Here is a 16319-nt window from a genome sequence, read left to right on the forward strand (position 1 = left end):
TTTTATGAAGGAAGCGCAAAGAGTGTGATGAGAGCATTCGGTGGAGGAGCCGGCTTGCGGGATGGTGTCTCAGGGGTCATCAGCAAAAGGCGTTTGCCCTGAGTCCCCGGCAGGGAGGTGGGGGAGTGGGGAAGGTGGCCCAGGCAGGGAGAGGGGTCACATGGCCTGGATGATAAAGGCCTGGGGCTGGGAACAACTCGCTAGACTCCTTGGAGAAACTAAACAAAGCTGGCGAGTCTGGGCACAGAGATTGGTGGTGGAAGTGAGAGCAGAGTCGAGGAGAGGGGCTCGGCCTGTCCCCGGGGAGGAACCAGAAGCTCGCGTTAGGCATGAGAGAGCATCAAGTGTCTTTTTCCTTCTACGCTGTCAGATGCAGACGCGGCTGTCAATTTTCTCAGTCGATGCAACTTCCGTTTCGGTACATATTTTTGAAGCGTGCCGTTGGCAGGTTCGGATGGGGGCTGTTGCCAGTGAGGTGGTGAGGGGGTGCACTCGGGCCCGGGGAGGCTGTCAACTGCCTGCAGGATTTCAGGGAATTTCAACTAGGCCTTCTGGCTGGCTCTGTCCCAGGGCCTCTTAGAACCCAGCTTGTTTCTGGACTTTTTCCTCCTCTCTGAATGCACAGATCCCCCTCTCAGCCCGCTGTGCTACCGTTTTGGAAGCTGCCACTGCCTCCTCTAGCCTTGTCTAAGCCCCAAATCACCTATTACTGTCTTGTTCTTCCAACTTCTAAAAGCTGGAGACGCAATGATTCAGATGCAGCAGGAAAACCTCAGCGGGATCTTTCAGCGCTGGACTGCACGTACGTGGACCTGCAAAACCGTCCTGACCTGTTTAAGGGGCGGGAAGCAGGAAACACCACAGTCCTACGTTGATTGGTTCTCTGCCTCCTTCCCGATGAGGCAGAGCTCACATCTGCAATTTCCCCAGCCTCCCGTTGGTCCAGGAACATTGGCTCTGAATTGCATCTCAGCTACCTGCAGGGCAATTTCTAGACTCCTGTCTAGCCAGCGGAACTAAATATGGATTCATTTGAGAATGATTTTCAGGAGACGAGATGAATTCTACACAATTCATCAGGTACGTGACAGAGCTTCCTTGCATAGTCACACCCTGTTAATTTAACTCAATTCCATTTGTCAGCTACCTGGCAGTAGGCCAGGGAAAATCCAAATGATTAACTTAGAAGTGATGTGTGTGCCTTTTCGAAACAGAAGAAACACTTACCCCAATATCTGGCAGGGGATCCTTATGTTCATGTAGGACACTGGTTCGAACCTATGGAGAAAAACAAACATTTTCTATGTGACGCTGGAGTAGAAACCAGTGCAGAAGCTTAGTCCAGGTGCTGGCTTTTATTCTGCTTCGTCTGGCATCAGTTCAGACTCTGTGGTTAATCATTACTGAAGTACCTGTGTGCAACATCCATTGCGGGGCAAGAAAGCTGTCCTTTAACAGTTCCTAGACTTCCAGATTTTCCTAAGTACACAGAGCTGCCTGGAGCCTCACCCTGTCGCCACTTGTCAAATACAGAGATAGCTGGCTTTTAGGAGAATCACCTTTAATTTTCTCCAACAGCAACCCTCATTCAACATTCGAGGGTAAGGGCAGAATGCGTGTGCCAGAAATTACTCCATGCATTCTCAATAAGTATTTATTCTCTGAATTAGCCCTGAAAACCCACAGTCCTTATAGGTTATCACTCCTACTTGAGAATCCTGAGCCAAATTGTCAGATACCATTATCTAGATTCTCTCAACATGAAGATTCACTCGAATTCTCAATTGGGGGAAAGAAAAATAGTGTAAAATAATCAGCCGTCTGGGTAGGCTTTTCATATGTTTGAAAAGCATTTTAAGTGAGATATCAACACCTGAAATAAAAAAGTAGAGGTAAATCTTCTACTAAGTGATGGTCCTTCATCCTGGCTGTGCATTAGAATTACCTGGGGACCTTTTCAAACTTTTGGCGCTCTTTCCTGCACCCTGATATTGATTCTAACGTGCAGCCGCTGAGCTTATGGTTCTGTCTGTCAACGAAGGAATGTCTGGCCTAAGGAAAAGTCTTAGAGAGTTGCTGGGAAGCAAAATCTCAACGGATTGAGAAAATGCTCCAGAGAATGGCAGTTTTGCAGCTTACTTTATACATGAGACTCACAGGAGGAGACGTAAGGAGGGTTGCGTGGAATCCATTGGTGGTAGATTAAGGGGGCGGGAGAAAGCAGAGTGGAGAAGTCTCTGGGATTGGATAAAAACCCAAACTGAGAGACACACACTTCTTTTGCATTGGCAGGTACAGGATAGTTAACATTCACAGCGCAGAGAGATGGTATGTGGACAATAAGATAACAATGTGGTCTCGTGCTCCGATGCCGGTGGTTGTACCTTTCCTTGATGGGACTAGAAAAGAAAATTGTCTATGTGCATCTCATATAACATACCACTGACATTTCAAAGGTATGTTATCTTAGATGCACATTGGCAATAGACATATTTCAAAGGTAAAGACTGACCTTTGTCAAGGAAGCTACAGGTCCAAGGAGGAGACTGCCCACCATGACCACCCTATATGGTTAGTTGCAATCTCTGGGTTTGTAAGGCCCACCCTGCGTGCCTCCCCTGAGCCTGTCAAGTTTACTATGTGGGCCCTTTTTCATCCACGTTTATTTAAGAAAAAATATTTCAAATGAAAAGAAATCACAGTAATCTTTCTCACTTAGGAAAAGAAGCCAGTAAAAGCAAGACAAAACATAAAGCCTCAATCCGGTATATCTTAATTTGAAGGATGAGATAAACAAGTTAGGAAATAGAGACCGATATACAAGCGTACTCTGTTTAATTGGATAACAGAGGGCTGTGGGGCACCAGGGGGAGAGAGGGACCCAGGGACACACACGGGTCAACATTTTAACAAAATCCCTTTGGAGGCGCAGTGCTGCCAATAAGATTTCTCTTCAAATCCTTTAAATCCTGACCTACCTAACCCTGCCAGGTTGGTTCTCCCAGGTTGAAGGGATGCTTAAAATAAGCCTTATAAAGTCAAAAGATGTGAACCAGCTCTTTCCTGTTGGCCTGCTCATCTTTAACATGGTTTCCAAACCACCGTGAAACAGTGCATTTTACCTTCAGCTTAACGCTCTTTCTTTGTTTCTTTATGGCAGGTCAAGCACTATCGCTTGGACAATTTGTCAGTCGTTATCATGAAAAACCGTTCACCACAGCACAAAATAAATGACAAGAGAGATGCAACAGAACAAACAACAAAATTTGCAGAAAACATTTAACTCAGGATTTCGTGTGTTCACTGGCTAAGAGCATTTGCAGTTTGGTGGCTGCATCAATAGTCTTCAGTCCAGAATGTTCAGCTGTACCATTCAGTCTCATTATCTGAAAACCATCGCTGGCCTCAAAGGATGAAGAAACTATATATTAATCGTGGGCTGTAATGGACCATATACTAAGTGTATATGTATAAATAGATGATAGATAGATAGAGATATATAATTTTCTCTATTATATATATATGTACATATAGATTATATACTACGTCTATATATGAACTATATAGATATATGGACTGGACTATATACATAGTATGTGTATACAGAAATATATACACACAATATATATTCGAATGCAGTTGCAGTATGTGTATATATATGTATACACACACACACACACATATATAGTGAATAAATATGCACACAAATGCAACCTATTTATACATCACTTTAAGAAAATATTTGACAAGCAAATAACATTATCCAAAGGGACATGCTTAAATTAAGAAATAAAGTGAAAAGTCATAAATTGGTGTGAGTTAACATATATAGGACTGAGTAGAGTGTATACACATACAAACTGATTTAATGTTGAATGAAGTTAGAATTAATACAATTCCTGCAACATGGTAATTAATCTCCTAAATTTATGTTGATTTTATCAGTAGAACACTTACTCTTTATAAACATGAATAAACTACAAGGAAAAAAGAGAATTCTTGACCCAAAGCTATATACTACAAAAAATCTGAAGATATTTGCAGACAAGTTTGCCATTTCCAATGTATATGTGTGTGAAGAAGAGAGAGAGAGAGAGAAAATGTGTTTTCTGTTACATAATAGAGGTATTTTTGAATAGTACATGTATGTCATTTTTTCCTAAATAAAGGCATGTTTAAATCACTAGCAGAGCTCTTGATTTAGAAGAATGGAAAGATGATACTTTTGTAATCCAATTTAAGTTTTATAAAGTCAGATTTTTATGTGAAACATTTGTTTAAGGTAGTATATATGTGTAGTTCTAAAACTTTTATATTTAAGGTCAACACTACTGATATTGTGGTATATAGATCATACATCGATGATGCATAATATGTATCCCTCATTGTGGTGAACATAAACTAGGTGGCAAGCACTGGATTTTGGGGGGAATTCAGAGTCTAATGGGTGGGACAAATGTATGAATAATTCAATATACTGTAATGGCTAAAATAGAAATGTGTGTATTTTCCTATGGGCATTCAGAGTGAGTAGTAACTGAGTCAGCCTGTGAGTGTTAGGACAGGCTTCAGGGAAGAGGTAGTGTGGGTTCTGAAGGATGAGCAGGAGTTTCAGGCAAGGAAAGATATGACAAGGCAAGCAGGGTGTTATATAACAGACATGCATCATAGAGTTATAAAAGCCCATTCGTGTTTGAGAAAGTGAATATCCTGTTGATGCTATAACATGGGGACCTTCGGGCAAGTGGCAAGAGGTAAACACGTTTAAGGAGAGAGAGGTTAGGGCCATTTGCTGTAGAGAACCATCTGTCATGTTATGGATGTGACGTGGTGCTTTATGCAATTAATACGCAATAAGAAATCACGGAACAATCTGGGTGGAGGAGCAACATGGTCAGAGACCTGTGAACCACCTGAACCCTGCTGTCATGCTGGGAGGATTATTTAACCTCTCAATGCCAGTCGTCTCTTGCCTGGGGGTCAGTTCTCTTTCACGGGGGGTTAAGAGTAGACCTCACCAGTTGTTGTCTTACATCTTTTTAGACTTAGGACAACACCTGACACAGAGAGGAAGGGAGAGAGGAAATGAGAAAAAGAATGGGAAGGAGGAAGAGGGGGAATGAGGAGAGAATGGAGAAAAAGGAGGAACGTCGAGGGACGAGAAATCAGAGGAAAGAAGAGAGGAGAGGGAGACCGAGAGGCAGGGAGATTGAGGGGCGGGGAGGAATATCGCACTAAAAAGATAAATAAATAAAGCCCTGGACAGATTGAGATGAGGCCTCTTGATGAAGAAAGGATGAAGCAATGGCTGTCACCGCTGCACTTGGAGTATTTCAGCGTCGTGCCTCCTGGGGTTTCCTGGCCTTCCCCAGGAATTTTTTTCCCCCTTTTTTGGTCTCATTAGCAGTTCTTCTCCCTGTTTTTCTTCACTGCACCCCACCCTGACCCTTCCTGGAACATGAGAGTGTCCGTGTGACTGCACATTTAAAGTTCGTTTAACTTGTCTAGACTTTTATGATATCAGATAAAGCAAGACAGATCAATTAACAGGAGTGGTCATGTAGAAGATGATGTATTCCATCCTGAATATTAGTTCAGGTTCATATAAAACAAATTCGTTTCCTTCCGTATCAACTTCATAATTTCAAAATGCTCCATACAAAATTTACCTTGAAAAAAAAAAAAAAGATGAAAGGAAACCAGGTGACATATAGTGAGTTACAGTCATCATGTGATCAAATCCCTACAGACCGGCTCATAAACTTTAATTGCTCCCAAGCAAGAGGCTGCTTGTATCTCACTGCAGGGGCTGAAAATGGCAGTCCAGTGCCCAGATCCACGGAGAAGAGTTTCTTAAACTAGTCAGCCTTGTTACAAACAGCACGGGCACTCATCCCCTGGGGGTGGGAGGAGGGCAGGGATGGCTGTGATTTTCACAGGTGAGTAACTAAGAATGCGGCAGTGGGGTGGCCTCCAATGCTAGGACATCGTTGGCCATCCAGACCGAGAGACAGGAAGGCCATGCTGCCACGACTCTGCACACCAGGGTGTCCGTGCCCGGGCCTCATGCAAATGCTTCTCCTCACCGGTCGCTGAGAAGGGGGCGACCTTCCCCTGGAAGGCAGAGTGGATGGTGTTGGCAGTGGTGGAGGGGCACCCTTGGGACAGGGAGAGGGCCCAGATCCTCTTCTTAGACTGCTGTCACATCTGGTAAGGTCCCTAATAATGAATGTGTCATTGAAACTCATCCTTTTCTTCCTCAATTAAAATGTTACCCTAATTCTCTATATATCTCAAATAAGAATACGTAATATCATCACATTTACTTGGAATAAAACACAGAACCGCCTTGTTATTCCAACATATGAAAACTTGACTGGGAGAGAAATGTTTAGCTTCTTTTCACAGTGTGTATTTTCTAAGAAGAAGGTGCTCAATTGGTATCGTATTTCCTAGGATGCCTTATACTGAGAAATAGCCAAAAAGTTAAAAAAAATATATTAACAGAATTGCAGAACTGTTTCTTAAACTTCAGTGTGCACACTCAGCACCCACTGGTCTTCAGCTGGTCAGGAAGACAGTCTGAGGACCATCCACTAGAAGCTTCTCACAGAAAGTCTGGTCTCAGGCTCACTCGCGACCTACTGGATCAAAGTCTTCATTTTAACGAGGTTCTCAAGTAATTCAAATGCATGTTAAAGTCTGAGGAGATCTGACCTGGAAGAGCCCTTAGGAGCAAAGTAGGTCACAGATGAGAATGGTGCCATTTGCACATAAACATGGCTAGGGTAAGAGATGGGGTTTATTCTGGTTATGAGCTATTTTAGTAATTTTTTTGAAGGTGAGGCATCTGTTAAGAACTCAGATTGTGCAGATGCCCTCCTCATCAAGTCAGGGATTGGTTTGCATCAGAGCTGGGCTGGGATTGTGGTAAGACTCGGTACTGAGAGCTGAATTTCCACCTGTACAATCCCTCCACTCTCCACCCACCCAACCCCAAATTCCTATGTTGAAGCCCTAACTGCTAGTACCTCTGAATGTGACTGCATCTGGAGACAGAATGATGAAGCTAAAATGAGGCCTTCAGAGTGGAACCCCAGTGCAACAGAACTGGTTTCCTTATAAGAAGAGGGAGAGATACCAGGGTGCAAACACGAAGGAATGACCACATGAAGAGTCAGCAAGAGGCTGGCCATCTGAAAGGAAAGGAGGCTTCAGAAGAACTCAGGCCTGCCAATACCCTGATCTTGAACTTCCAGGCTCCAGAACTGAGAGAAAATAAATTCCTGTTGCTTAAACCATCCAGTGTGTGGTACTTTGTTAGAGTGGCCCTAGCAAATTATGACATGTGGTCTATCCGTGTTGTTGCATATGACACCCTGAGACTTTCAACCAAGAGCCCAGCTGGTCTTTGCTCCTCAACCCTCAAAGAATGCCAGAGTTCTCAGATGTCTCTAAGCACCCCTTCTGCACTGCGCCCCACACAGCTTCGAAATCTGGCAAATGTCTTCACAGGCAGACTAGCTCTGAGCTGGAGTCCCCTTTTGTCTCTAAATGTGTCATTTCAGCTGTACGTGAAAACCAGAATCTCTGCTGGGTTCTCTGTCTACCAGCTGCCACCTTGTGTTTAGCAAAGCCTTGATACTCAGACTTCTGCTAAAGGGAGAATCTATAAATGTCCCCAGGTAAAAAAGTGGCTTTTTAGTTCCTCAGTGTCAATTCCTCACCCCTTCTTAGGGCTTCGTCTCCTGCCTGTACTCTGAGGTCCCTCTCCCTGGTTTGCTAAGCACTGAGAAACAGTGGGAGGTTTCGCTCTCCTTTTTTGTAAGTCTTTGGGCTGATTCTTAAGTATCTTGCAAAGCTCAGAGGTCAGCAGGTCTCTTTTGAGAAAGAATGGCATTGATTTGAGGCCCCCGAAGTTTCCGTTTCTCACTTCGCTCAATGTAACTGCTTGAAAGCTTTGCTGATTCCCCTTCTCTGAGCAGCAACAGTGCTGGGTCCAAAGGCCTCATCTTCATCCCAGTCTTAGAATCAGCAAATGCCCAAGGAGGAAATATCACAGGCTCCTGAGAGCTCAACTCCCAAAGGTCCTCCTATCTTTGGAATTTTAGTTTATCTTGTCGCCATTATTTTCACAGCTTGCTGATGTTTTCAAACCTGATTTCTGTAACATGTCTGGCTTGTTTCTAGGTGTTGTCAGAGGGTGTACTGCTTGCCCCACCTAGCACTTTCTACCTGAACTGAACTTTTTAAAATGAAAGTTATTGGAAAAATAAGAAATTCCAACTGCAGTTAAGAGATGAAAAATAAAATTTATCAGAATATAGTTAAATGATTGGAGAGGGGGAATTGCCATTATATGTTGGTCTGTCTATTGAGTTAAGGCTTTGATAAACCAGTTACGAATGTATAACTACAGGTGGTTGTCTTAGTAAAAGCAGTTTACTCTGAAGCCTGGGCACTATTCAAAACTAATCTAATCATTATTGAGTATGACATGCTGTCTTACTCTTTACTAGGTAAATGCGATTATCCTTCCCTTGTCAAGACATATTATTCAAAATTAGGTAGACAAGAACTCTCCATAGAGATCCAAGCCAAATAAGAGATAATAGGAAGAGACATACAAGGACTCTTTTAAGTCCGGATGTGTCTAATCTTAGAGGTTCTCCGTTTCTCTAAGGCAGCGACGTTCACACTGCCGCTCTCTACTCACGTGGGTCCCTTAATGTTTAATCAGAGGATCTTTAAGACTTGTGATTTCGCTATATGAACAGACGTTACACTCAGTTCTACCAATCGTCCAGGAGTCACGTGGTTCTTCAGGCTGCTGCGACTGCAAATGTGGCTCCAAGTTGCATAACCGTGAGTGTCCCTGCCATTACCACCCACATTTTATTCCATTTCCCTTCCCAGCTATTACAGAGATCTAGGACATGCAGGTGAAAAATTACTGAACAGCAAAAATGTCTTTCGACATCCCCTTCCGTTGTCAGAGCGTCTCTGAAAGATACAGGCTCTGCTGAAAATTAGAGATGCTGACACCAAGGTCTAATTTGCACAGAAGTCAGAGTTCTCTTTACCACTGTAGTGAGAGTAAAGCCTTCTGCCTTTCAAACTCTTGATTCCTACATCTTCATGAAAGGGGAGATAGGTTGGGAAAGGTCACCTCATTCAGAACCTATCAGGTTTCCTGCACTATGTCTACGAGCCGAGGCCTGTCCTGGCCACCTATCTAAAGCAAAAATGACAACCCTCTAAAAAAGCTGTACGATTTAAGACAACAGACCCTTTTTTTAAGTGTTAAGTGATATTTAGACATTTTTTAAGTGGAGATAAAGCATAAAGGAGCTCTTTACACTGCAAAAACACAATCTTAAAATGTGTTTTCTAGGCATTGAAGACATTAACTGATGATTTGCTAAACCACTGCTCATTATGTGTTAAGAACTCCATTCCTGCTGGCATCTGAAGCTCCACATGTAGAAATTATTAACATATGAAATACACATAGGGCTCAAGTCCAATGCTGTAGATCTATGTTAACAGTTTTTTGTCAGGTCTAAACTCCATTAGTGGGTCCATCTCCCTCCCTCTCCTTCACTACCCCAATACACAGACATAGTTGTGCCTTCATTCAGAAAAATAGAAAGAGTATCATTGGGTCTGATCCCTTGATGCCAACACTAGAAGTACATGCTACTCTAGAAGAAATACTAGAAAGCTTTTAATTGGTAAATAAAAATAATGGCATCAAAGGAAATAACGCCATACTTCCTTGACCTATGGGTTTATTATTTCAGAGGCACAGGTATTTTTTTTTTCTTGTATTATCTTATTTCATTCCCCTAGTACTGAGTTGCGTTGTTATTGTTTTGCCCGTTTTAACAGATGAGAACACTCAAGTTCAGGAAACTTGAGCTATTTATCCGGGATCACTTCACAGCAATCCACGGATCTGACATTAAATGGTTTGCTTCCGGAGGCTGCGCCCCACGCATGGCAGTCTGCCTCCTCGGAGCCCGGACCGACAACGCGACTTTAATTATCTTCCCTAGGGCTGCTTAATGAGAGTTTTAAGAACCAAAAATCTATTAGCCTCAGGGAATAGAAACAGACAAAATTTATCACATTGCCAGACTCAAAAACACCATCCTTACATATTAACGGCCCCCAATTAAGACCACAGTCATGAGTTAATGAACAAGCCATTAGACAGAGAACAGTAATATCAACATGCATGCATGTTTATTAATCTGCTGCTCCCTGAAAGTCATTAGTCCCAACACTTTGAGGCTGAATGATTTCTAGGTAGCTTTAAAACAAAACAAAATTATTGTGATAATACTCAGTATTGTCAGTTACAACTCGGTCTTTTGTAACCCCAGTCAAAAGAACATCACTAAGCTCTGGGTAAAGATCAATGGATTGATACAATCAATTCACAGAGTAAAATTTTTTTTTTTTTTTTTTTGATGAACTGGGGGGAAATAGTGTATAGAGACATAGAGGGGAATGGATGGCTTTCAATACAGCTATCCCGCAGAGTTTTGGGGATGGCTCCAGGCAAAAATGGGACAACTGAAGAAATTCTATCTAGCGTGCTATCACACTAGTTTCTTTCTCTATGGAATTCCGCCAAAGTTTATAATAATTTGATCAGTGGGTCTCAATAGTGGCTGCACATAAGCATCACGTGAAGGAGCCTTAAAAATGCCAATGACATGGCCCCACTCGTTTCTTTAACTGACCCTTTTCTAATCACTCAGAATTTTCTTTCACTGCTTTTTCTTCTCGTCGAATCTTCGAAACAATCTTAAGAGGGAACCGAAGCTCAAACTTTAGGTAGCTTTCAATCCACAAGAAAACAAAATCAAGATAAGTGACTTTCTCCCCAGATTATGTGACCGGTAGTAGAGAAACTAATATTCCAATTTGAATTTACTTTATTCCAAAACCCCTCATTTGTGTTGCCTGCAGCTTGGGCTGAAATAATAATACATGTTGGCTCGACAAAGACAAAGAAGGGAAATTACAGTCAAGTTCCCAGGCAGAGGAAGAGAGTGTGATTGTTGCATCTTTTTATTTGAACCACATGGGCAAGCAATGATTTCAAGACCCATAAATAGCAAATGATAATGCACATATGATAGAATATAAAAGGAAAGAAAGCACTTTTAGTTTTTCAACCAAACCCCTTCTTTCTAGCACAAGAAACCTACCGGCAGGACTTCCGAAAAGCATCTTTCCACCTGGGCACCATTTTGCACATCATTAGGCCTCACTTAAGGTACACCTTGGAAATCTAGCTCCAGGTGTTTTTAAGTTAAGTTTGTGGAACATTCTACATCTGGACTGGAGCAATAGCTGCCTGGGAAATGGCTCTTTTATTTTTTATCGAAGTTTTTCTGTCTGTTTTACAAAGGAAACTGGCAGTAAGAACCAAAGTAAACTGGCCGTACACACACACACACACACACACACACACACACACACACACAAGTATTCAGCAAAGCAATTCAGTTCCACTAAACTATAATTATTCAACAAATGCCATATATTCCTAGTCCCTCAAATTATTCAAAGCTTTTAAATTCTACCTTCTCGGATGCCTGAGAAATTTACTCTCTCATGGAAACATCTGAAACCTAGAATCTTAACGCTTAACATTCTTAACCGTTGGAATATCTCTGACATTTATAAAACACGTTTTGAACTTAAAGAGAGTGTATACTTGGCGTTCTTGCTGTCTCAGTGCCTGCAGAGGGGGGCGAATTGGAGCTGCGGGTTCAGGCATTTGAGAGGAACTGTTTACAGCCATGTGCACTATTGAATTGTATGCTTGAAACTTATTGGATTTCGTTAACCAATGTCACCATAATGAATGAATGAATGAATGAATGAATGAATAAAGTCATGTGCACTAAGCAAAGCCCACTCACTGGGACAGGAGAAACAAGGGCCGTTTTCATAAGCTCTTCTTACCAGATGTTGTGCTTTTAACTCTTACTAAGGAAGAATCTTCCAAGCATTCTCAGCTAGGGATGCTCATTATTACACAGAGTAGATGAGACTACCATGAAGGAAACCCAGGGGCTTTAATCTACTCGTGCTGAGTGGGGTTCTGCCTTCAAGGACAGAGGTGCGCAGGTAAATGCTTAGTAACTGAGGGTCGGATGAGAGCGGAAGCCACGATCTACAGAACGGGACAATTTCCATGGTGTAAATCTTCTCAACCTGTCTCTTTAAAAGCTCTGGACTTGAGACCAACTGTGGAGTGGGTGGGGGGGGGGGTGGATGGTGATGTGTAAGACCAGCTCTCCCAGGCTAGGGGAAGCAGACTCCAGCACTTCACCACCGGGTCACGTTGAGTCGGTCAGCAAAGAGGAGGGAATGAGAGACCCAGGCTTCCAGCAATCCCAGCGTGTCATGAGCCTGGCTGTGGCTAGCTCACAAAGGACTTAACATAACACCACCCTATTCCCAACAGTAATTGGAAAATAAAACCATTCTTAGCCTCCCATTTCAGAGGATAAGACCATCTCTCAAAAACCAATGATTTTAACTAATTTCAAACTCAGTGGAATTCAAATGTCTGTCTAAGCGGTGGCCAGCCTATCTAGTTAATCCAAGTCCTAGTAACTGCTGAGAGATTCTCTTCACATCAATGGAAACTTTGGCCCTGGGAAAGATGCAGAAGCGCACAAGGAATCTGCTTCCCAGAACTGGTCTCATGACATATCTGGGCTCCAGGGTCAGTTTTAAGTGCCCTGGCAGCTAGTACTGGATGCTTCGAAATTTTCTCTATCTCCAGAGCCTTTGATCGTGTTCTGTACAGGCCACAGACCATGCAGTGCATCAATGTTTAGAAAATATTTTCATTGAATGTACCACAAAGCTGGAAAAAAACCTGAGGAGACCGGTATATTCCCTGGCCCATAAATAAATTTATTTATAACTAGCACTTCTAGTTTACAGTCTAAACTCTTCATAAATATTCTATTAAGGAATTTTAAAAATTTGTTCTAATTAAGCAAGCTAATTTCTCTAAAGGGAATTAACCATGCCAATAATTTTGCCTGATTAAGAAAAGGTAATTTTTAGAATAGTTGTCTTGTTCAAGTTTTATTTCACAGCTTATTCCGAACTTAGCTATATAATACGATAGTTTGTGCTTATACTACCACATTTCAGGGACTTCAGGTAACTTTATATTTACAAAAAGAAATTTGTGTAACACTATGAGACTTTATTCTTGGTAGTTTCCCCTTTCCTTCAAATAAACATAAAGGTAGTAAACATAGCTAAACAGAAGAGTACTGAATGCTATTCTTAAAGCCAAAAAGAAAAGTTTCTCAATGACTGGAAAATGGATAAGTAAACTTATTAAAGAGGGAGAAAAATGTAGTGAGGAACTAAAAAAATAGAAAAAAGACACGATCAGATTTGTCATCATGAAAACCCACATCGAGGTTTTCTATTATTGATGACCGAAGGGTTATTGTGGCTGGAATAAACATTAGAAATAATTTAATCCAACACCCTAAAAAGGTTTGCAAAATAAAAGTTCTATTGTTTCCAGCTTCATTGTGGTATAATTGAAAATTAAAAAGTGTATATATTTAAGGCGTACCATACGATGATTTGATATATGTATACATTGTGAATTGATTAGCACAATGTTGACTGATTACAACCAAGCTAAATGACACATCCACCCCCTCACATTAGCTACTTTTTTTGAGCGTGGTGAGAGCACCGAGACCTGCTCTCTTGGTGCTATTCAAGGCCACAGTCTGGTATTGTTAACTACAGTCAGGACGCTGTACGTTAGGTCCCTAGCACTTTGTCTCATAGCTGGAAGTAGGTATTCTTTGACCAAGATCTCCCTGGTCTCACAATTAGCTCAGACCAGAATCAGGGCTAGACGTGATGCTTCATTTTTCTTTTAAAAACATAAAAACACAGACATGTACCCATGAGAAAACCTTAAGACATGGGACAGATTATACAGAAGAACCCATCTGGGGTACATCCTGGTCACAGGCGTGAGGAGAGCATGTGGGCCTGCCTGATGGAATTAGCTGCAACCATAGGTTTGCTCTCTATCTTCTTTCTCGTCTACATCAGGTCCTTGGATTGGCAGCGTTGGGATCTCTTGGCAACTTGTTCAAAATGCAGCAGCATCCTAAGTCCTGTCTCAGACTGCTGAATTATAATCTGCATCTCACAAGGTCCTCAGGTGGTCCCTAAGTATATTAAAGTTTGAGAATCCAGATGCAAAGGATGCATTCTTTCAAAATAAAGGGGAGTTTGCTAAATGGCTAAATCTTTCCTTTCTATTATTTTTCCAATTCTGTTTTGTAGAAATCAGGACGACTGAAAACTAATGGTACTTTTAGTGCATCTAGTATAAAAATATAGAAAGGTATTTTATGATGTTAATCAAACAGGGTTCTCATATATTAGAAGAAAGGACTTGCACACAAACACTGTATAATTCTACAGAATAAGAACTGCATGACCTTGTCATTATTACAGATACTAAATTCACCCATTTTTTAAAATACATATGGCATTTAGGCAGTCGGTGAACTGCCTTTAAATATTGAATGAATAAATTCTTCAGGGAGCAATCATACCTATGGCAAACATTCCCCTGAAACCCCACTAGAATTCTGGCCTCCTAAGACCTCCCAAGGATAATGCTTACAACTCAAGCTCTGTCTGCTACTTTCTGGGAAAATTCAGGGGGAAAAAAAAAAGTCTCTGTAAGGATCCAAGAATTCCCAAAGCAGCTGAGGAGTTATAAAAAGAAAGGCATGTGTCCATTTCCATGGGAGCTTCTTCACTTCTCTCATTTTCTTTATTAATAGTAACTCAGACTGAAGCTTTCAACAGCAAGAACAAAAACTCTAGTGAACTGGCTTCTAAATGTTTGCTTGGGGTCCAGGATGCTTCTCTTCCCTATCTTCAGCACAGGTCCTCCTATTTTTCTAGTCCAAACTACCTATGTTAACTTCTCCCCATACTCCCTCAACTATCTTACTCTCTAAAATTTAGCCATTAATAGCAGCATTAATTTTCTTTCTCATAACCTCGAGCTTCCCATACGTGCCTTGAGCATGTTTTTGCTTTGAATATACCAGAAGGAAAGAAATATGGATGCAAATCTAATAGATATTTATTGTAGATTCACATTTCCTATTATGCTATTCATGTTTAAATTCTCAGTCACCAAATGCTATCTGAAATTTAAAAACAGTGACTTCCAACAGCTTTGGGAGACACGCAGAATCAATGATAAAAATGCAGAACATTAAAGAATGGAGAGTCAACTGACTTTGAAAAAGTTGTTTATTTTTATCAGAAAGAAAACTGCATAGTCATACATGTGCAGTTTAATATGTACAAATTAACAACAGTGTAACCACCACCTGTGGAAGAAATGCAACATAGCCGGCAACCTAGAAAACCTCCTTTTTGAGTCTTTCCCCTAAAACAACCACAACCTCCTCCATCAGAGATAACCACAGTCCTTTCGTAATGATTTCCTTTCTTTTCCTTGGAGTGCTACCATCACAGAATACGCCCCTAAACTAAAATGTGGGTTTTCTTTTTGCCTATCTTTTCACTCTACCTAAAATACAGGAATATTATATGTATTCCCTTGTCTTGCTTTGTTTGCTCAACATTTTTTGAGATTTATTCAAGTCATTGCATATAGCTAAGGTTCAATTTATTTTCATTGCTAGGTAGTAATTTATTGTTTGAGTTTAGCATAATTTATTTATCCCTATTACTTTGGATGGATATTTGGATTATTTCCATGTACTGGCCAGAATGAACTAGAATGAACTGCTAGGATGAAATTCTTGCACGTGTATTGTGGATCACACATGCAAATCGTTTTCTATGGTAATTGCCCAGGTGAAGAAACGCTTGAGGTCACATCTTCAACTGCACCAGAATGCAAAATTGTTTCTCGAAATGGTTATATATTATTTACCTCCAACCATATCACAATCACACATATTTGAAATTATGCAACTTTCTAATTTTTGTCAACTGTTAATATTAAGTGTATCTCATTATAGTTTTAATTAACATTTATCTTACTACTAATGAGATGGATTCTCAAATGTTTGTTCAAATGTTACTTGAATTTTCTTTTTGGTGAAATGTTGGCTTAAATAGTTTGTCCTTTATTTCTACAGTTGTCTTATTTTTATTAAGTTGTAAGAGTGCTTTATACATTTTTTATATACAACGGATCTTACAAATCATCTTTACAATTTCTATGTGTTGCAAAAGTCTTC

The 16319-nt window shown here is 41.1% G+C and overlaps 1 protein-coding gene across 6 annotated transcripts in view; it reads right to left on the bottom strand.

Moving 5' to 3' along the window:
• Nucleotides 1–16319, bottom strand: part of INPP4B (inositol polyphosphate-4-phosphatase type II B) — a 553469-nt gene that overhangs the window by 199611 nt on the left and 337539 nt on the right. For 5 of the 6 annotated variants that reach the window (XM_036233518.1, XM_036233517.1, XM_036233513.1 and 2 more), the window contains one exon: nt 1228–1278. The exons of the other annotated variant lie outside the window; for it this stretch is intronic. In XM_036233518.1, the coding sequence (XP_036089411.1) occupies nt 1228–1278 (51 nt within the window). The remainder of the gene's footprint in view (nt 1–1227; nt 1279–16319) is intronic. 6 annotated transcript variants of the gene reach the window in all.

Source organism: Rousettus aegyptiacus, unplaced genomic scaffold, assembly GCF_014176215.1.
Source record: "Rousettus aegyptiacus isolate mRouAeg1 unplaced genomic scaffold, mRouAeg1.p scaffold_m13_p_16, whole genome shotgun sequence".
Lineage (NCBI taxonomy): Eukaryota > Metazoa > Chordata > Mammalia > Chiroptera > Pteropodidae > Rousettus > Rousettus aegyptiacus.